The sequence below is a fragment of the Megachile rotundata genome, chromosome 15 (assembly GCF_050947335.1).
Source record: "Megachile rotundata isolate GNS110a chromosome 15, iyMegRotu1, whole genome shotgun sequence".
Lineage (NCBI taxonomy): Eukaryota > Metazoa > Arthropoda > Insecta > Hymenoptera > Megachilidae > Megachile > Megachile rotundata.
In genome coordinates, this window is record NC_134997.1 from 12609975 (window position 1) to 12632614 (window position 22640).

General features: G+C 38.1%; 2 protein-coding genes and 1 long non-coding RNA gene across 6 annotated transcripts; 2 read left to right on the plus strand and 1 right to left on the minus strand.

Moving 5' to 3' along the window:
• Positions 1-11: 11 nt before the first annotated feature.
• agt (O-6-alkylguanine-DNA alkyltransferase) lies at positions 12-1373 on the plus strand. The gene has a single exon (XM_012285892.2). It carries the CDS (start codon positions 329-331, stop codon positions 890-892), a length of 564 nt encoding a protein of 187 aa, XP_012141282.2. The 5' UTR covers positions 12-328; the 3' UTR covers positions 893-1373.
• A 1089-nt stretch (positions 1374-2462) lies between these two features.
• Positions 2463-22640, minus strand: LOC100883440 (uncharacterized). Of its 4 annotated transcripts, none has more exons than XM_076540010.1 (20): positions 22531-22640; positions 21462-21512; positions 21160-21379; positions 20485-21044; positions 20117-20405; positions 19537-20025; positions 19179-19298; positions 18927-19083; positions 17697-18815; positions 5343-5577; positions 4802-4956; positions 4351-4727; positions 4117-4283; positions 3892-4047; positions 3749-3816; positions 3600-3680; positions 3362-3523; positions 3089-3286; positions 2915-3019; positions 2463-2848 (listed from the first exon to the last, which is right to left on the minus strand). In XM_076540010.1, the coding sequence occupies exons 9-20, from the start codon at positions 17752-17754 to the stop codon at positions 2724-2726; spliced, it is 1887 nt and encodes a 628-aa protein (XP_076396125.1). In that variant the 5' UTR covers positions 17755-18815; positions 18927-19083; positions 19179-19298; positions 19537-20025; positions 20117-20405; positions 20485-21044; positions 21160-21379; positions 21462-21512; positions 22531-22640; the 3' UTR covers positions 2463-2723. The 4 variants fall into 4 exon arrangements, with proteins under 4 accessions (XP_076396125.1, XP_076396128.1, XP_076396126.1 ...); XM_076540013.1 differs by having other exon boundaries at positions 4351-4463; positions 4533-4727; positions 20117-21044; positions 22531-22637; XM_076540011.1 differs by having other exon boundaries at positions 18912-19083; positions 20117-21044.
• LOC143265826 (uncharacterized) lies at positions 2967-4991 on the plus strand. The gene is made up of 2 exons (XR_013040573.1): positions 2967-3058; positions 3337-4991. It is a non-coding gene; the product is annotated as an uncharacterized LOC143265826 (long non-coding RNA).

Consider the following 22640-nt stretch of genomic DNA (forward strand, 5'->3'; position numbering starts at 1 on the left):
TGCTAATCGTCATTCTTAGTTAGGGTTAAGATTACGAGTTTAATTTAACTTTTTTTAATTATGTATAAAACTATCATAAATATCGATCCTTGTGGAATGATTCACATGTCAACCGTTCACATAGAGGGCTCAGACATCCTATGACAACAAAGTTTGAATTGGTGTCGTTTATTGCGCATCGATAAATTGCGTATTAAACATCACCTTTGGAGTCAGAAATTCGTGCAAAAATAGTGAGATTAACAACATTTAGATATTTATAACCTTATTTATTTTATTTTCGTAGTATTCAAAGGAATTACGAAAACATTCTAAATTCATTATCACTATGGTCCGTTATCGAACGATGACACCAGAGGAATATAAATCAAATTGCTCAAACTTTAAAATAATTTATGCTTTTCATTCAACGCCTTTTGGAAAATGCTTACTGGGCATAACTAATACTGATAAAGCTATAGTATATTTAGCATTTGTCGATAAAAGCAATGAAGAAGGACTAACGAAATTACAAGACAACTGGCCTCTATCCGAGTTGATAGAAGACACTAACAATGAAACTGATGAAACTATACAAAAGATATTTAATCATCGAGTATTTGTGGATGATTCAATCTTGGTTGTGTTGAAAGGTACAGAGTTTCAAATAAAAGTCTGGCAATCTTTAATGAATATTCCAGAGGGTACAACTACTACTTATGAGAAAGTTGCTGAAAGTATAGATAAACCAAAAGCTAGTCGAGCAGTTGGAAATGCTGTAATGAAGAACAGTATTGGATATCTTGTGCCATGTCATAGAGTGAAGGGGAAGTCTGGTAGTAGTAAATATGCATGGGGTCCAGAACGTAAAGAAAGTATTCTGATACATGAAAAAAAATACGTGAATACTTAAATTTGTTACGTTGATATCATCTATTATGCTACACTTATTTTATTTTTGTATTTACATGTAATCAACATTGTTCGTTTCAAAAAGAGTAAAATGTATGTATAAACAGTTATAACACATAATTTTTTATTATTTTTGTGTAGTATAATTACACCAATTGATGTACTGCAGACTTTGTATAATATTGTATAAAAAGAAAAATATATTTTTATAAAAAAAGGGCAAGTTATGTTTATACATCAAGTATTGAAATACTACACAGAAACATTAAAACATTTGTACGGAGTCTTATAAGTATAGAATATAACTTATAAGTATAGATGTGTATTGTGGCAGGAACACTATGATATTAGGATAAACTTTATACTGATATTGTAGTCCTATGAAATAGTAATATAAATTACACATTTGTAAAATTACATATTTTTATATTTGCTTCTGCATAATGATTGATGTAATAGGTTAATAAAATTTTTATATTTTACATTATTTTATAAAATCTTAAATGTTGCACAATTTAAAAATTTTAGTACATATTTTCATAATAAAACAACTTAAGTTATAAAAACAACGTACTAAAATCAGAAAAGCTAACAGGAGTGAAATTTGGCATCTGACTTGTAATAATTTTATTCACAGTATGACTAAAAAATCTATCTACATTACAAATATTACGTAATTGACATTATACATTACTAAATATGATATCAAGTTATAAATACATATGTATATACATTTATATATAAATATAAAAACAAGTTATAAAAGCATTTTATAAAAGTATCAGTTCACAGGATACTTCATAAAAAATCCTACTATAGTTCCAAGTGTAACACTTGTTGATATTAAGTTTCATGATTGTAGTATTATTATTTGCTATACCAATTTTTGCTCCTTTAAATAAATATCGTTATTATCGCAAAAATTTTGTATACAGTAAAATAGATTTTCTCATGATTTATTTTATGTTTATATATTTTAAAATCTATTATTAAATATTAATATGTATTTTAGTAGAAAATAGAATTTCTTAAGTACAATTTGAAAGCAATCCTAGATGCTTATTTTAAATAATTTGAGGTTTATGTTCCTTTAAAAGTAAGTGGATATATCTTTTAATAGATTACCAGAAACAAAATATTATTATCTACTTTACTATAAAAAGAGACAATTGCATATTCTACTAATGGTAGGCCACTTTATATGATGTACTTTATTCAATCAGTCTCATTGGTCAATTAGTAGTATTATTTATGTCTATCTAATTTACTCAATTTTTTCATGTTTGAATTTTGTTGCATATAGCAGAATTACTACTATTATAGTTAGTGTTACATCAGTAATTGCATTGCATATATTATTAATAATTTAATACAACATTGAAAACAAAAATAGAAAAGTTGCACTAAAGTTAGAAAATATTGGATACTGGTTTCTTTGGATTCTCCTAGCAAAATGCAGTTTCCAGTTTACTATTACTTGTATCTTACAAGGCAGTGTTTGGTGATAGTATAAAAAATACTAAAAATTTATCTACAAAAATATCGAGTGTAAGTATATTTAAAATATAAAATAGATCATAATACTCTTTACTAATATCAGATACAAGTAGTAATAGTCATATTGCTTTTTTTGATAGTCTCATTCTAAATGGATTCTCTATGTAAAATTTAGTTACACTTTGATATGATTTAAAATCAATTTTTTAGAACCTCTCACGAAGAAGTTTACTGTCATTCTTCTTTTGATCATACCATAATAATGGTATTTTGTCAATTCTATAGAAATATTCATTTGCTAGTTCATTATTTGTTGTTAACGACAGTATGGCTATTCAAATATACACGTAAATATTTCTAAGGGCTGTAATTGCCATTAGAAATATTACAAAACCATAGGACGCAGTTGCTCTGCTCGAAGCAAACGATGGAATGTTATTTCCTGATATACTGGGAGTACCTATGTAAACAAAAATGTATAATATTGGTACAAACAACAATGTCGCGGGTATTATTTCATTTTTACCTGATAACCTGGACCGTGGTGTGGTTGTAATTCTCATTATTGGATTATGAGAACTCGGTTTCATTGGAGTTGGTGCTGGACTTGGAGAATTTCCATAACATTGACCTTAAGTTAAATTAATTCATTGTACATTAAAGTTTCAATGTAAGTGGAATATATAATTTAAACAGTTACCTTTCTTATAAAGACGCATTCCTTCTTGTTTTGGATCAATATTTCGCATGCAATGATCTCCTGCTTCTTTGATATATATTTCTTCGTCGTTCACGATTAAACCAACAAAACATTCGTTAGTACTAGTATCGTTTCTCATAGTGTACGTATACATTACACCCTTCTCTTCCCATTGCCCTAAGCATAAGTATGTCCGTTCTGAAATATAAAAAATAATTGTAGAATTTAAGATGATACTTTTTATGCAGAATAATAGCGAATTAGACACTTTACCTTCATAAAGTTCACCAGACTCGCAATCGGTAACTTTGAAATACATTATTTCGCGAGTATTACAATTACTACTCAATTCAGCACACATTCCTGATAAGTCAGTTATCATGCCCATATATTGACCAGTAATTGGACAAGGGGATTCAACTACACGTTCAACTCCTGATTACACAGATACCATATGTATATAATTATTGTATTATTTAAATAATGCGTACAGAAATTGAGAAATACTTACGTGCTTGTGTCATCCAAACTGGTTTATCCAAATTAGGATCATCACACAAGTAAGTTTGGTAAACTGGACTTAATACCATTCCTACAAATATATATAATCTTACTAATCATGTTGTACATTATTTTACACAGTATTGAAATGTTAAATACCTATTCTGAATTCTAATACATTTTCACTTCTTTGTCTCATCATCAAACAGACATAAGCAGCTTGTTCACTGAAAAATACACAGACATTAAGAACTGTAAATATAAAAAGTTATTTTAAAACTTTGTTAATTCAAAGCTCTTACCATTGATCCTTAGAATAAACAATATAACGACCCGTTTCTTCATTCGAGTCTACTGTAATGAAGGTATAACTGTTGTAGCCATTAAGATCAGTAAAGGTCATAGTCCCATTGACTATGAGAGATTCTTCCCATAAACCTTGTGCCCATTTTGGAAATCTAAATTAATAGTAATTTACATTAAATTGGGACAAATAATTAATATTTTAAAAAGAAGAATGTACTAACGTTGCCACATGAGTCTGTACATAATTTGGCATTTTCTTTTGAGTCGGAATTTTACTAAGTATCAATGTTTCATATCCACTAGTTGAATTATCTAAATCTTGCGTGCAACTCGAGTCGCTGCTAAGTGCCATGTATGTCTTTCCTTTCTTGTTATCTACATGGAACAGCTGAAAAGGATACATATTGAAATAAAAACCAGGAACAAACTACACTATCTTTTTATCTTCAACCTACCCCACATCTGTATTGCGGTCTGCCCTCACTGACTGCATTATTATCCAAAAGAGCAAAGTAAGTGGATCCATTTGGACCAGGCCAGTTCCCCAAACAGTTGAATGTTAAATTTGCTAAAATTATAATGACAATATTTGGTAAATGTGCCTGGAATTTATTATACAAAATGAAAGAGATATTACTGTGAGACTCAAAGGTGCAGCGATTGAAATGCAGCCGCAAAACGGAACCATCAGGACAATTGTTGAAGGAGGATGAAAAGCTGTTGCATTCAATGACCCTTTCAGATCCGTTATTGACACTGTACTTGAAGTGATACTGTCCACTTATGGGACAATATTCGTTGCTGATGGAAACACTCCCAATTTCTTTGGTACCTGTATAAATAATTTATCAATTAAAATTGTTTCAACTAAATTATTTAAATCTGTTAGAAATAAGTAAAACTCACGATATAAAATGGACGTGGAATTTAATTTATCACAGGACGCCAGAGCCGTAGACTCCGAGGTATAACATTTATTCAGATTCTCCGAAAACACTTCTATAACGTTGCGTGATCTCCTGAGCAAACGGAAGCATCGGATGCAGTCGCCATCGCCGTATCTGAAACAAAATAAAGTTTTTATTCTTCGGTTAAATTATGCGCGTTCTTATTCTATTTTCTGTGCATTTCCACAATTATACGTTAGGTTGCAGAAAATATACACTGTCTGGAGTCTGGTCTATTTCTATCCCAGACTGCACACGGAACATCCCTTGAGGATGCGCTGAGTAAGCGAACTTGTTCGTAGAAATGATAATAATTCTAAAGTTCTGTCACTACCTATTTTAGATCAGTGGTTCTCAAGGCTCTCAAGGGATTTTTGGACAACAGTATCAGAAATTAGAATTCATAGTAGATGAATAGATTCGGTTTGATTATTTCCCACGATTGTTTTTACCAAGGTAGAAGCAACCTGATAATGACTAATTCCTAATGTTAATTTTACCTGTCCATTAGCAACACGTTATCGCCGACCCTCCTGTGACAATAACCCCACACAGGTATTGCGTTGAACGTGATGTTGATGGTGGAATATTGAATGGGCTCGCTGCTCGTGTCACCGGCTTCCTTTCCGCTCACCTGTGTCACGAATTCACCCTGAAATTCCGCGGGAAAGTAACAGCCGACCATGAACTGGGGGTCGTAGCCTTGAAGGCCGTCGCTCGTGATCACAGTCGCATCTGTAAATCAAATAACGCAGTCAGCTTCATCATCAGCACACCAACTGATTAATCTCATCAACCCAATTATAATTCTAATCATTTAATCTCTTCATAATTATCAATCTTCAGACTCTCACGTCGCAATACAGAACAATAATAAATTCTTGCAATTAACAGAAAAATTTTTGATTCCTCACTGTGTGCAACAGCGTTAACATCGATAATTTGAGCAGGCATCTACTTTCACAGGACTGATTGTTTCCGTGAAGATCAATAAAAGTGCGAAATGAATTCCCATGAGCCAGGGGTTATGTGAACGACCTTAAACATCCTTTACACGCGATGAAAGCCTCGATTAAATTGTATAACGTCAATGGCCTTTCAGGTAAAAGAAATCAGGCTGTTCAGAAATAAATAACCAGTTTCGATCACTTGATTAAGTATGATCCGATAATTTGCTCGGTTGTTATCGCCGGCAGGGGTGAAAGAGTATCGTCATCGGTAACATTAGCATAGAAAATAAATCGCATTCCAGCTTACTGCCCACATGTCGTGCGCCCAACGATCCATGAATGGTCATTAACGTTGGCATTAAGTGGTTACGAAGGCAGGTGCTACGCCGACAGGTGGACCACCAGGAAACTTTGCAACGTAACATAATACTATCGCTTCTTTGTGATGTATTCCGCTTGTTATCCACTACTTACGTGGCGCAAATCAATTTCCTTTAGTTCAAGCCCAAACTTGCGGATATTTAGATCCAAGTGCAACTCTCAGACAATAACATTCAAACTCAATATAAAATTAATATAATACGAATACAACGTTGGACCTAACTTGCAGAGATTTCAGAATGAACAAACTAGACAAGTTACAAGAAGGGTGTGAGAAGAATTCACGTCCGAATGTTGATAGTAGGACGTCGTTTAAGTGCACAGAACTCGGAGTGCCATTAAAGGTAACAGAATCCAGGAATGCATGATCTGGAAACTCGACACCGTGACGCAAGCACGAAAGAGCAGCTTAGTTCTCTCTGTCGAATATAATAAAAAGGAATCGTTGAATGACGACGGTCACGTTGGATTCTATTTAACTTGGAGAGGTTGTAGAAGAGGAAGGCGCGGCATGGGATCGACGGCGTTATGAGTTTGGTTCTCAGGAACCTGAGACCACCGAGTTTAGTCCGTATATAATGCACGAAGGAGAACGCGACAAGCACCGCGAGAAGGAATGCGAGGAACAAGCTGCTTTGCTAAGGCATTACGCCCTTTCTCCGCGTATACACGGTACACGTATTGTCTCTTTTCCTTTTATTTCCATCTACCGACACAATTCGTCTCTTTCCTGTTCGGTCACTGGATACATCTTTCTTTCTATTTGGCTTCCATCAGCTGTACACACTCTTCGTTTTAGGATCCATTTTCTCTACATGGTCAAATTTTAATTGGTTCTTAGTCCTTGTTAACATTCAGCGTGTATCGGGAAATTAATGTCAATCGGTTTGAAAGAGAAACATTTAATGGTGCATCTCGCGTGTCGTCGACGACCTTGCATCTAACCATGAATTATAAATCTTCGATCTCTCCCCTTCGTGAGGAATTTATTTTAGATGTTCGATACAGTTCGCGTGACACCACACGCAGATGCTACCTTCTGTCGTATAAATGGATCCTCGAGGGCGATAATGAGTGCAACAAGTGCGGCTGGAAAGCACTGTGCGCCATAAATTATATGTTTATTTATCCTCCTTGTTGCTGATTTTTCTGACAATACCTGCTTTGCACGGAAGAATACTAAATCGTCGTTTAATCTTCGAAACTGATACAAAATACTTTGTGTCATGTATTCAGTATTTGACATGCGGTGTTTAGGAATATGAACATTATAGGAACGGCAGAAAATATTGATAATTTTGATCAAGATGAAATATGCAATGTTTGACAAAATACAAGAATTGCATTTATGTTATATTTGCAACGCAAGTCCTGCAAAAGGGAGCTGATCAGCCGTAACTTAAAACCCCTAGAACTGATGTACCGCGGTTCAATCTTGATTAGGGCTTGGCTTTTACCTTTCAGGTAGGTACCTACATAACATCGTTACCACGCAGCTTACCATCGTAAACCGGAAACACGCTATTAGCCGGGACTCTTGTTTTACCGTGATCACGTGTTCTTTTATAATTGCTGCGATGCTTTTTGTGTTCATCAGCCTTTTTTCGCGGGGCGTGCATGTATTTGAGGGAAAAGGATTGCGAAAGAATAACAGGTTGTTTAATTGCTAATGCTCGTCAATGTGTAACGTTTCCGTCTGAACTTCTTTCCCGAATAATCAAACAAAGTGCTAAAACAAAGAAATTATTAAATTCATTCTTTAAATAAACGAAAGTTTCTTGCTAAATAATCGTCTCTTCTTCATCTATTGAATAACTAGACGATTGATTGCAACGAGGCATAACGCACGGCTTCACGCTTTCTGAAGCCGGTCTACGAGGTGAAAATCACGAAGAAGAACGAGGTCTTTCGTTTCCTTTTGAACAGCTTCTAAATTGTACCGTTACATTTTTCATGGAATAAATCCCAGACGTAACATTATATAACATTTCTTTACAAGCGCATTTTAACAAATAAAAATAAGCATCCACTGTTTTTACTGCAACACTTAGAAGAGATAAAAATTGAACATCCTGATGTACCAAGAAAATGGTCGACGCTCCACATCCGGTCCTCCGAGGTCAATGCGCCTGCAAAAAGTGACCTTGCTCCTGACGAGACCTCAGGATCTTCTTCGAGCAACATATGGTCTGACAAAGATGATTATAGTTGCTTCATCATCCTCGATACGAAACCGTGATCGATACCTAATTCGATATTGATGGTTTCCCTTTCTTATTAGCAAAAGTATAGCGAACGACGAGAATAGCCGACGAAGCGTGAAAAAAGAGGAAGAGGCTGCTTTGCAATGCCGATCCTCCACAAACTCAGAATTGTTATTCTACGTTCAGTCAACTCTTTTTCTAAATATAATCGGTCGGTTTCCGGTCGTGCCGCAGCCAGACAAGAAGTCGAAAACTATAAATACTTGTCCAAGTAACGTGTACAATCGTACAGGAAATGTACTCGTATAGGAATGTCTCTTCTGTCGATGAATAAACGATTCTTCTGACAAAAACTGAAGATTCACGAACGAAACAGTATTATTTCGATGTAACCAGGTTTATTAGCAGCAATCCCTTCGAGGCGTGAACTTTAACGCCTGTTTCTGTTCCGATCAAAGGGAATACCAGCATGAGAATAAGAACAGAAGCCCGTCTCGACGGGAAATGTCTAAATATAAACTTGGCGAATGGTGATGAAGGGTTCGTTGAACGTCGGAAAAAAGTCAAGAGAGACATATGGTTTGCCAATCTTGAACTATCACAATACCAAAAATAAGGTTCGAAATAAATTTCACGGACACACCTATCCACGAATTTCTTCGCAACACCCACAACCGTTTCTGAACTAGGAGACCATCTTCTTTTCTTTTTCGGTGCTGTCGTGTTCCCTCGTGAATAATCGTCCGTGCACAAAGGAATATCGCTTCGATACAATAGAATGCGACGCCCACGAGAAGCTGGCGAATATTCCATAAGCAGTATCTTCCTTACAGTGACAGAAGACTAGCTTCATCTGAAAAATAATTACCCTTAACGACCGAGCCACCATTTCGTGAAGAAATTGCTCCTCGAATGACCAAGGTGCACTACGGACCAGAGAAAGCGAGCTAGATTTCAGTCATTACGACGCAGCTGACACGCAAGGGCTTCGACGTTTCGATAGGCGGAACGTGCCCGAACATATGTCATACGTGGAACAACCGGATATTCCTTTGCGTCCTCCCGCATTTTCGATGCTTCTTTCCTTTTTGTCGCGATGGGCTTCGCGACGCTGGTCCTTGTGGAACCTTGTCCTCGCATGGCAGGCTGAGCAGGTGTGATCACGTGTCATTTGGGGACAGATGGACTCTAGCACGCTTCCTGCACTTTCTCGTTTTCGTGAACACGGAACGCAGGAAATACTTTTCAAGTCAGTGGATCGCGGGTGGACCGAGAATGGATCGGTGGATCGTGAGTGGGTCAAAAATGGATCAAATTATCTGATCAAACTAAAAGCAAACACTCGGTAAACTCAGATCAACGTTCAGTTTGCGGGATATTACAAATACGTGGCCTCCTTAAGATAGGTCTACTTAAGATTCAACTCGGAAAATGTAAGTTCAGATTAATGAGTTTGTCGAAGAAATCCGCGTCTGTAAATGAGATTCAACTAATTGGTAGTGTGTATAATGGCAAAGTAATTGCGACACGATACACATTAAATAAGACGGATCGCCCTGGAATTTTAATGGATATCTGTACGGCGTTTCCTGCATGTCAGCGACGACTTCCAAAGCGTTCTAGCGGAGCTCTTTTCTTTTAGTGCGCGCTTTAACGATGCAGTTCACGGCTGCGATTACTCAACCGGCGTTAGTTATATTTAAAGCCGTTAATTGGTCCCGTGAATCACGATAGACGCGATCGGATCGACGCAGTCAAAACGCGCAATTATTTTTGGGACGAAGCTCGGTTGAACGACCCTGTAGATCTCTTTATTTGTAGACAAGTTTATTCTTATAAAAATTTATTCTTATAAAAGTTTATTATTATAGAAGTTCATTATTGCAGAGTTTACTCAAATGTTTGTTTAGTAGAATATTATGTTTGCTTTGATTTTGCATAAAGATCTCTACAAAATTATAGAACGGAACACAATCTAAGAAATGTACACCATGACTGTTTCTCCCATAGAACATGTACCTTTTGTCTAACGACAGGGCTGTGAACCACGTTTATATACTACATAAACAGGGTGGATACTGTTCCATACGGCGCACACGAGGTATCTGAACCGAGAGGATCCAAACTTGACAAAACGTTAGCATTGTTTTGTTGGACCTTGTGCACTTCTGCAAATTTGCATCGATAACCTTCACGGTAATCAACCTGATAACTTGTTTTCGAACAATTGGAGCTGTTCGATTCGCTATCTTATCGAGGCAGATAACAGCCCACTTCGGAGAACGTTAAGATACTTCGTCTCGAAGTGACGTAATTATTAAATAGCTCGGGAGGTGTCGAACCTGCTTTGTGTCAATTCCTAGAAAAAATAGGTGAACATGGGTCTTTATCATTTTAAATTTGTGGAAAATTAAGAAAAACCTTCATCAGTGCTTGGAAAAAAGAATAGATATCGAGATAATCTTACGAAGATCGAGATCAGTAGATCGATGCAACGACCTCGAAATTATCAGGGCACCTCGTGAGATCGGGAATGTAAATGAAAGTGATCCTGTGAAAGAGGAAAAGAGCAAAGACACGCAGGTGCCGCGCCCTCGTTGGGTGAACTCCTTGAGTCAGGTTCTCAGCCGATTACTCAGACGTTTAAAAAAAGCCTAACAATCCAACGTGGCCTCGTTCCGAAGGAATTACGTTTTAGAACGTAATCGCGAAGCGAGGAAGAAGGTGTCTGAAGGAATGGATCGAGGTTGTCAGGTCGTCACACTCGCTGGCAATGCAACAATGACCATTGGAATGAGCGGAGAGCGAAGGAGGCAACCGGAAGTTTCTTATAATCCGCGGATGCCTACCTAGGCTACATACGTGTCCTGCCTCTGATATAAGATATTCTATGTATACACTTCTTTACAAATTACCTGCCTTCTAAACATAGATTCTCTTTGTCTTTCATTATTATTTTATTTACTACAATTGTCAAATAAATAATTTGTCAAGTTTCCCATCTGTGAGAGTAAACACAAGATAGGGACTGTGTCCCTATAAAAGGACCTGTACCGCGTAAAACGGGGGATGTGCGTGCACACCGCGAATTTAGTGCTCTTCAGCTTCCAAGCTTTTTGCTCTTTTCAACGAGCAAACGTATAATTTGCAACAGAATTGCACTCGACCCAAACATCTGGCATTTTTAAACGATGGAGGATCGCGTGTGAGGTCCGGGTCCAGGTTTTCAAATTCCTTGGAGCGTGATCGTTAGCTCGGCCGCGCCCTAACGGAAGTTCTAAGCCGAGTTTGTCATTCGAAGGGACAACTCGCGTGACCAAAAAAAGGTAGCATCCTTTTCTCTTTTGTTAAATTCTACGGCTACCTTTGGTGTTCTGGCGACCTATCATCAGAGGCAATTTTCGAATTCCTTCCACTGATAATGACACGAATTTTCGTTCCCTGGTGCTGGAGAATGGGTTCGGGCTTCATTGTTCTTTTGAACGTTTAATTCATCTAGCGTGAATCCAAAGTTTCGTAGATAATTCTGAAGGGTCTGTTGTTTTTTTTTAGTGAAATTTTTATGCCACGAACAGAAAAGAATGAACATGTGGTAGACCAGTAAGCCTCTAATCTAATCAATCTGTAACTTTCCAACCCTGAAACAAACTGAGTACACGGAAGACCTTTCGAGTTTCGAAGTTAGTGTATCATTTATTATAATATCTATCCGGTTACAGGTCACGGTTTTGGTCTGCTGGGGGTCTCCCGTTATTAAGGTTTCACATGGAGTCACCTTACCGTAACAGCACTAGCTGTGACATGTCTTCTATGCGCACTGCGTCGACATTCGTAGAAAATATTAATCATAAACCCCAATAACCAAATACTTCCCAAGTTTCAAATTTCCAGACTTGTCCTCAAATACCAAATTCCTAAAGTCCAGAACCTGAAGAACCCAAGTTCCGAAAGTCACTCTTGGGTGACTCATCTCGTATAAAAATCTTAGTTACGCCACCGATATGCAGCACACGAACGTGGGTCAAAAAAGCTCGAGACTGGCCAGGTGCCTTCTCGTGTCACGCGCCTTCGCTATCCCTTTCCTCCTTCAATGACCGAAAGGATTGAATATCGCAGGGGGTGCGGAAGAAAGGGGAGAAAAAGACGCGGAAGCGGTGGTGACCCTGGTGGCAGATGTTCCATCAGCGCAGAATTCCTTTGGTCCTTTCTTGATATCGCACACGCGCCATCATTGTTGTAAAAGAGGTCAGACAGTTCCTGCACAGCTTGCTTCTATTGTGCAACCCTTTTTCTTGGATAAAAACCTCGATAAAACTGTTGTTTTGAAAATGACTGATACGGAAACGTCCCATTACGCCGTGCACCCGTTTATCCCGTATTCCTTGTTTAATGATACGTGTATCACGCAAATGAACGCTGAAAGTTCGGCACGAGCTACGAGGAGAGACTGGTTTTTCATGGCTCACGATTCTGGACAATGCCATAAGTATACATGCGAACTTACGCACGAGATGCATTGTGAACATAAGTGGCCAGGTATTCGCAATCCTCCTTTGGGAACCTTTCAATGCGCCAGACACGGTTGCGTATTCTTTGCAACATTTCAAGTTTCTCCGTTAAACGAACAGGTGTAAATCCTATTCACGGCTCTTGAAATAACTAGCTGATTGTCGACGCATTGTGCTCGCTTTTTTCTTTCGTTTATAATAATTAATTGCTTCATTCGTATGATGTCTACACCTCGATGTAAATGCCTGGTTATTTATAGCAAACAATGACATCGGTGCTACGATTGTTAATCGTTGCATAAGATCTCTGATGCAATTTCGTGACATAAAAGTATCACAATATATCGATTTGGAGAGACAAACATGGCTGCGTATTTGATGCTGGTTGGAACAATGAATCTAACACTCTCTGCTTGCAAGTGTGTTTCTTTTTTGAAGGTTTCTATCGATTGGAGGGTCTCAATGAGGTGATTTACAGGACCCCATAGAATCCAAGGCATTGCCGGGGGATGAAACGTGTTCAAAGATTCAACTGGTCCCTCGGAAATAAATGTGTCTCGAGTGGCCACCCTTCGACCCTCCAATGAATTATTCAAATATTTTTTTTCTAGCTTCGCTAAAAATACTTCATGAAACATGGAGACCACTAAAAATACTTTTCACCAAAAACACGATTACAGTTTCTTACCGATGGCGTAAAAAACGTAGCGGGTTAATTGGTTCGGAGTTACACGAATTTCGAGCCGCTTTACAGCCGGAACAGGAAACAAGAAGCAATCTTTTCTTACTCCCGTTTCTTCAGCCTCGAATCTTCGTTCCCTTCGTATACGCCCAAATCGATTTCACGGCAAAAGAATCGAAAAAGAAAACAGATAACCGAGCTACCCCGAGTACACCTCGCGTCTTTGCGGTTTTCGAGGAACGCCTCTCTCGTCCTGGCTCCTCGAGACACAATATCATCGAACATGAACCGTGTTCGGTGCGCGCTTATTATTTTCCGACCGATCGAACATTTGCGCGGCAAACGGAACGGGGCAACTGTGGGAAACGTAACAGAGAGAGGCTTCGTCCATCGTTCATCGTACGATACGAAATGCCGAAGCCATTGAATCGCACAAGAGACAAAGAAACCTAGGCCGCACAGGACGGAACGAAACAATGAGCCGATCTTTGGAAATCGAGAGCCGGTATTGCACTCTGATACTTTTGTTACGATTCCATATTTAAAATTCTTGGATATGCACATTTTTGAACTTTTAATTTTCTTGCATTTTCAAAAATAGCAGCTTCAAATTCTTCTCTAAATTCCCTGAAGAAAAACCTTCTAAATTTCTGTTTCCTATAATCAAATATCTAAATTTTTAACTTCCTTGCATTTTTAGAGGTCGAAGCTTCAAATGCTTCTCTAAATTCTCTGAAGAAAGACCTTTCAAATTTCTGTGTTTCCAATAATCAAATATCTAAATTTTTAACTTTCTTGCATTTTCAGAGGTCGAAGCTCCAAATGTATTCCCATATTCTCCTAGATAGGACCTTGAATAATACAGAGTTCCATGACCCGTAATTTTTCAATGGTTAAATCGTGTTAACGTTTCAAAATGGCCGCACGTATTTAGAAATGGAACTTCTTCGTTGATCATATTAGCTCGTAACGTTACATCGTCAATGCTATCTAGCTTAAAAGACACATTTGCATATCAATTATTCGCAGCCTACACACTGGCCAACATTATGCTTCGATATTCAACGAACAATCCCGTACAAATATTATCCCTCTGACATCCACCCACCACGTCTCGTTATTACGGAATATAACGTGTTATACAAGATATTTCGGTTTCCGCTAATTTAACAGTGGAAAATTGTTTAGCAAGACTTGACTTGTTCTGACACTTTGACTTTAAACTATCGCATGAATTTATTTAAGGATAATAGTAATCGATTTATCGTGATTTGTTAATAGATTTGCAACATCGGCAAAGCGTTATGAATGGCGATGGAAGACCTCACGCACGGGGTCTTCAGGATTTCAAGGGCCATCTGTTTGAGAAAGATTCGTGATACGATCTGGAACCCTTCGCGAAAGAATGCTTGGATCCTTGAAGGGAGGGGATCCGGCCTCCCACGATGTTTCTAAATTCAATGTTCCCTGTGTAACCCTACATTTTAACCTGGAACAACCTCGATTCCTTGATACTCAATTCAACCGATATTAGCTAATGAACGTTACGTAAAACTCATTGCACGTGTATGGGCGTCCCGATTAAACCTTCATCTAAGAATCTCGTTCTGAAAGATAAGCTTAGTTTCATAATTACATACATTCGTTTCTCTAATTCTCTTCGCAGAAGTTACAAGAATAGAAATTAAAACATCCCACACTTTCGAACATATTACGTGCTTCTTTGCAGATGTTTCATGATGGAACAGTTTGGAAATATCAGCGTATCAGAGTCACGTTCAATCATCGATGAAGAATGTGCTCGTGGCACATCTGCCTTGGACTACCCTCGAAACAGGTAGATCGTTATCGGTGATGCCACTTTCGAACGTCTGCTAATCGTGTACCGAGTTTCCGGAAATGATTCCTTGCAAAGCTTACACGTGTTCCTCTCGATAGAACTTCACCTGATCTCCGTTTGTTCTCCATTTCATATTACAGAAAGAAAAGCGTGATGGTTTTGATAGCTCAGCCGTCGCCAAAGCAATGATAAATGACTTCCTCGTGAACACGGCGTGCAGGTAAAGCGGTCTGATTCAGAGACGATGAAACTCCGTATTTTTTCCGAAATGATTAATGAGCTTGATCTCGTGACGAAATCCTGGCTAATTGAGAAACAGGTGCGAACGAAATCACTTTTACCCTTCGAACCGCTAATTAACTTTGACGAATCTTTGTGAAAAACTTTCGTTATTTGGAATCTGTGCATACTTGAAATTTTGGGGATTGCAGTGGGATTTAGAAACTTGGAACAAAGGAAGCGTACAATGCTCTTTCCTACGTCTCCTTCCTCTCCTTCCTCTTCCGCAGAGAAGACTAGAACTCCAAGTGTGTAAAGATACACAGTGCATTCTGAACAAAAATAATTTAGATTAAATCTCAAATTTAGTCTCCGATATTTGAAACCCATTTCTTTAAATCTTGAATGTGGCAGAGTATTTTACTCGTCCAAGATCACAGTTTCTCCTTGACGTAATTACCGGCCTCCAAAGATCTCCATTTGTTTTTCCTCGGTTCCATCGACTGCCAAAAGAACGAGTCTCTCCGCTTCAACGTGCTTGATCTTTCCGCGGTACACTTTAAGATTAGAGGAGACGGAAATAAACAAAAATGGACCCGCTCCTGCGGTAAGAAACATTTTTGGCGGTCTACCATAATGGTTTCTTGAGTGCTCTTTTTCTTTCTCTTTTTACCGGAGGTGTAAATTAACCGCCGGACCTTGTTCTCGAAGGGACCTTGAAATCGATTTTTGTCAAACTTAAGTACTACCTTTGGTCAATTTTCGTAATAAGTATATTCGTAATAAGAAAATTGTAATGGTGGACGAATAGTGGAACATTGATGGATAATGGATGAATAGCGGGTGGACAATGGACGATGAAGCTTAAACATTTACTTCCAAATATTAATTCTTCAATGTTTCTAAAAATCTTTAAGAACCTTAATCTACCACAGTCATATTACAAACTGGAGTTAGTACACAAACTCCCAATAAACATCCCAAATCTGCCCATAGAAATTGAAGAAAGACCGAAACACAAATAGTTTCCTGTGCCTCACAAAGAACATCCTAATGATACAATACGTAAGAATAACCGAACAGAAGGCAAGAAAATGAGCCTAAAGGACACAGCTCAGAGTGGATCATCCCTCCGCGTATTTCTCGCGAAGGGGTTCAGGTAAATGGCTGTCGTGAATCCTAAAAGGCGGATTGACGGGTCAAAGGGAGGAAAAAAAGTGGAGACGTATTTTGGGCAGCTTTACTGTCGATTATCTCGAAAACCGATCTCCAGCAATGCTGAGAACCTGTGAGGGATTCATTAGGGCTAAAATTACGAGTCTCGTTTATTCGAGCAAAGAGAAATCGATTAAAGATTTATATCCGCGATTGGAGGCCTATTAGTAACGGCTGGAGATCAAAGTTTTCATCGGGTTTTTGTGCAAACCCTTGAATTAAAGTGAAAAGCGGAGCGTTATCGTTTATTCGATGTTGCTCATTAAACTCGAGATTCTCAAAATCGATCTTGTATTAAATGGAACTGAAATGGGACTACTTCAAAGATATCGACCGAAGACATCCGTTCAAGGAAGTTTGCTGATTTCAATGATATCGGGGATTTCCGAATTAAATATTCGTGGAAGCACGTCGATCAGCCTTCGGAATGACTAAGGATAAGTATGACCGTGGCTCTGGTCAGTATACCTGAAACATGAAGCTCGAATTCCATTGAGATGAGCGATGCCGTGTAAAACAATCAAAAATGTCATGTAAACAATTAGTCATGATAAAATTTGTCATAAAAAATCATGGTTATCATTGATAAAATTTCTGGAACGTAAATATATGCAATTGTTGAAAAATTATTACAACAGAAATATCCAACAAAAATATGTCGTCTATGAAAAAGTTTGATCGATGACCGGAAACGCGAGCGTACCACGAAAGAAAATTATTGGACACGAATATAAATCCACGAAAAATTCGAATTTTAAAATGTTTTATTATACAGAAATTTTTCTACTAAACTTCCTACTTTACCTGAAGAGACTTATATTAATAATTAGGATAAGTTTAATTGAAAATACTCACTCTGACCGTAGACAACACTGGCAATGACCAACAGCACGAGCGTTCCTCTCAGCCTCATATTCAAAACGCGTCCAGCTTCCTTCAACTTGAATACACCTCTTGAACTCACTCGCGTTTCGATATTAGATTTAACCGCGACGTATCGACTGTCGTTCAAAACGAAACTGTCCGCGCAATGTTCATCGAGTTACTGGCACGCGTCAAACGTTCGCGTTAATTGCTCGTGAACCCATGCATCTCATTCACCGAAGAAATATATGAATCGGCGTTAAATACGTCAACGAAAAGAGAGACCGTAAAAGCTCGGTCGTGAGCACGCCTTTCTTCGGCAAACGTGACTCTTCTCTTTCTTCCTCCCTTTTTTCCCTCTCACTTGTTCCGTCCCTCTGAATAGTGTACCGTGAACCGGAGCGTACAGCACTTTCCACGAGTTTAGCTGTAAAGGATCGCGATAGAATACCGTTTGCTACTATTCTTTCGCAGGAACTGTTTATTCCTGTCAAGGTAGAATTCGAGTCCGCGATTGACGCGAGAGAATTTCAGGGAAATTTTGTCAGCCTATTTTCCTCGACGTTTCGTGATTCTTGAAAAATATCTTGTTTGTCGAACGGTGAACGATTCAACGTTTCCGAGTCACTTCATTTGTGCCGTGTCAGTGGCTGAGACGCAATGACATCCAAAGGGGTTGAAATCGTAATCGGAAACGAGCACGAGATACGACCGCGAGCCGCACCGTGTTGCGGTTCGCAAACGAATGCCACTGAAGTTGCCGCTCTTCCGAATTCCGTGGGTTCATAGGTGTGCGTGCGCCTATCTCCCCACCACAACGATTTAACTACCCCCCCTCTCGGCTGTTTCTCGGTTGCGCGCACCATCTTCCTTCCCCCTTGCTACGAATACACCACCGTAGAGATGTGCAGCGTTCGATTAGCAATGGGTCCGATCTAATTTCAAGCTTTTTAAATTTATCTTCCGAAGATGAAAGTCGATACTTCTTGCCTTCGAAAAATAAAAGTGTTGGCGCTACAAACGCGTGTCTAATGAAACACGTCTTGGCATGTGTCGATAACACATTATTCGTTATCAATGAACTGCAGATGTTTAATGCATTTCTGAAACCTGCAAAGTATAAGCAAAGTAGACTCATAGTGTCAAGTAGAATCTCATAATGTTTTAAAGCTAGAAATACATTAGAAGTATTGTTTAAATCTTCACCGTATCATACGTTACCGTAGTTGCACACACGAGGCTAGTTTCATTCTGTCTCTACTTTTCGCCGGCCTCGAATCCGGTATATCCGTACTTCCTTTATCCCCACCGTGTCTAGCCAAACGCGTGTACGGTCAATGCGTCAATTACATCTGAATCCGAAGGCAACGCCTCATCGCTATTACGTTAAAAATATAAACCAATATTATTTACCATTTTTCGTTACTCAAGATAATCATTGTACAATGTATTTCGATAGAGATTCTCTTTTACCTCCTTGACTGTAATATTCGCGTAAAATACTTGGCTGAACGTTCCGGTCCGAATAATCGATAATTTTATGAAATATGAAATTCAGGAAGAAAGTAGTCTTTTACGTAACGCTTGTTAAATCTGAAAAATGAAACAAACAACGGTGATGTTACCGATAGTGTACATGGAAGTATCATCATTACATTATTTAAAATTATTCGGGAATATAATTTTCAATAAAAGAAGCAAATCTGTAAGATATACAGTTAACATACATCCCGCACATTGCGACTTGATTTCAAGAAACCAGATTACGGATGGTTATTTTTCACGTTCGTAATGTGGTCACGTAACTTTTCCGTTTAATGATGTAACTTACAACGTTTCGCACAGTTCGCTTGCAGCACGTCGCTTTTATCATTAGTCGTGAGGAACAAGCGTAGGACTCCACGATTTATGAATGATTCGGAAGAGTGAATGAACGAGGTTGACGCATGCGCACTGCCGTTCGAATTCCATTCCCATTCCGATCTCGCTTCTATTCTCACTGCTTTATCCTTTGGCCGCTGCCGCGTAGGTATACGCCATGAACAGCACAACAGCTGTAGAATTCATAAAAAGAATCCGCTGCGACTGGGGGCCTTATCGGGGCCTCGGAATAGACGTTGCAACGAAACGGAGGAGGAACGCGGCTTTCTTTCACCCGTTACAAAATATTTGCACAACACCGTTGGTCCCCGTCGAATTGGGGTGTCGGCTTTTATAATTCCTGGTTCGCCGCAAGCGTGATTTTCCCTCGAGCCAGATAAGGAAATCGCTATTACTTTTCCCACGTTTCGGTCCTAAACAATCAACTTTTCCCAAAGCGCTGAAACAATAGAAACATTTTTTTAGTTGCGTTTATTGTTTGAAAGATAAAATATTTGCTATTACTGCAAAGTTAGAAGATGAATATTTACATATACAAGTATGATTTTTTATGCTGTTCAAGTTTTCTGAACCAGTAGTAAAGAACTGCATCTTGACGTGGATCGAGATACGATCGCTTTTGAAAAGTCCAGCTTTGAAAGATCAGTATCTTTTCAACAGAGACCCTCTACAATTTCCCTGAAATACCTTTGAGAGTGTACAACGTTAGTATTCAAACAGGAATTACTCTCAATCTACTAATTTCATCTCTTGTTCGACAAGTAGCAGTAACAGGTTTTCCATCCTAGTTCAATACAATAATAGCGAGATTTTGAAGCGCTGCAATTGTGGAGATCGTACTGAAATTAACTAAACGAAATTCGTTCCAATTTTCATTTTCAATTAATCATGCACGTACATCTTGTAGTTAATATTCAAGGAACGTATAGCTCAGCATCGACGTCCAATATTAAATCTTGGTAAGGGGGGCCCAACGAGAAGAGGACACTTGTAATGTATATAACGGTCACAATAGCAGGTTACAACTTGTAGGTACAAGTCGTGAACGGTGGCTTTCCTTTTTAAAATTCGCAGCTGACAGTCAAAAGGCGACAATGCCACTGAATATTGAAGACATAGCTCCTTTAGAACACCATTCTTTGTAGTTGACCAACACAACAATTGTCGCGTTACGGTCTGCCTCATTTACGTAGATGCTTCTCGTGTATAAGAGTATCGTTTTCATCTTCCTCGGAAGCATTTAATTTCAATTTCTCGGCAATCCAGTGTGATTTAATAAATATAAGCTGTATAGGGCACTAAAAATCCAGATCTAAATAGTCCTTTCTGTTGGGCATTTCATTATTATAGAAATCGGTGTGAGAAATGCGTGAACTACGTGAGCATTCGACTGAGGTCCAGATTTCACGGATTTCTTTGTGGATCTTTGTGACCGAGAAGAGTTTCCAATGCTACGCGCTGAAAAAGAGATTGAAGTTTAATTTCTAATCCATTTTTTACTTAGAGGGAATTTTAGATTGTTTTAAAGCATGTTGTTGTCACACGATAATCCAATAAAAATGGCGGCATCTACCTGCCACTTTAGTTCATCCGTTTCTTCTTTTTTTACATCCTCGCTTCTTAGCTTCCATTAAACGCAGTTCTGCCTCCGCATAGCTGAATGAAAGGGCAAGTGTTTGCCGAACAATCCTGGTGGATAATGGTTAACCCAGAAACCCATAATTTCATCGATCGAATACTTCTTTCGCTTTCGAATAGTTTGAATATTTCCTTTTGCTTCTCTTCTTCTGAGACTATTGACAAAATATTTGAGATGTATTACTTCAAGTTGGTACTTCAATTTCTTATACAGGAAATGTTAATTTAATTTCAGACCTATTTCTTGTTTATAAAGATTTGCTTGTAACTTATAGCCATCTGCTTTGTCTGCAAAGTATTAATCAGGATCATATTTCTGCGTACTTAATTATACAGTCCATAACACAATAAATAGAGGGCTCCCTTTGGAACGCCCTGAAATTATAGAACATCTGTTACACTCGGCCTTATCTAAATTGTTTCAACGCCCCTTCAGAACTTATTACATTCGCAATGTTAAAGATTAAACGTTCCTAAATTAAAAGTTTAAAGTGATTTTGAAAAAATGCGCCATTTTGTAAAATTGTCAATGTCAATTCAAGAAAGAATGATTCTTTTCGCAGCTTCAATTTAACGAGCGAATAAAATAATACATGATTGTTGAAATTTTTTCAGAAAATTTGAATGTCAGACAAGCGGTCGCATTAATTAAGCTAATATGTATCTTAACGAGGGCGAGGTCAGGGTGAAGAACGCACCGTAACATAACTGTTCATTAACGCCCACGTTAATTGAAATGTTACTGACAAATTTGTTATCATTAGCATAAAATAATACTGAAGCATTCTAATTAGCCAGGCTCTCACGACAATTAAATGAAAAATGTTTGGGAACCTTGCTGGATTACATTGAACATGTATGATTTTATTTCACGAGGAAGAATCTTCTTATCGAGTGTTTCCAGTTACAAGATTAATAGAAATTAACATTTTTTTTTAACATTCTTTCATTCATTCCTACGAATATATGCAAACTACGATAGTTACTACATTATGAATTAAGAACTTCGTGTCTCAGTTTACTAACGCACTACCTAACCATTGCAAAAGACGGCAATATTAATACTTATATGAGAACATTACATCAAATTAATATATGGTATTAATTCAACATTATGTGGCATATAGTTTCCATGTAGGGTTTAAAATCTCCAAATGGACCCAATTTACAATTCAACGGGTTTGCACGTTTTGTGCTCGAGACAGATATCGTAACAACATTTTTCCCATTCGCTGCAATCCTCATCCGTGTGACAAAAAATCGGCGGCAAGTACAAATCGTATCTTCGTGGACAATGGGTTCTCACCGGTGGGCAATGTTTCTCGATTTCTTTCTCCTTTTCGACAAATATTTCCGGCCAGGGTGTATGGAACGAAGGGGGTTCATCGACGCTGATCCACAGCAAGGGGTAGAAAA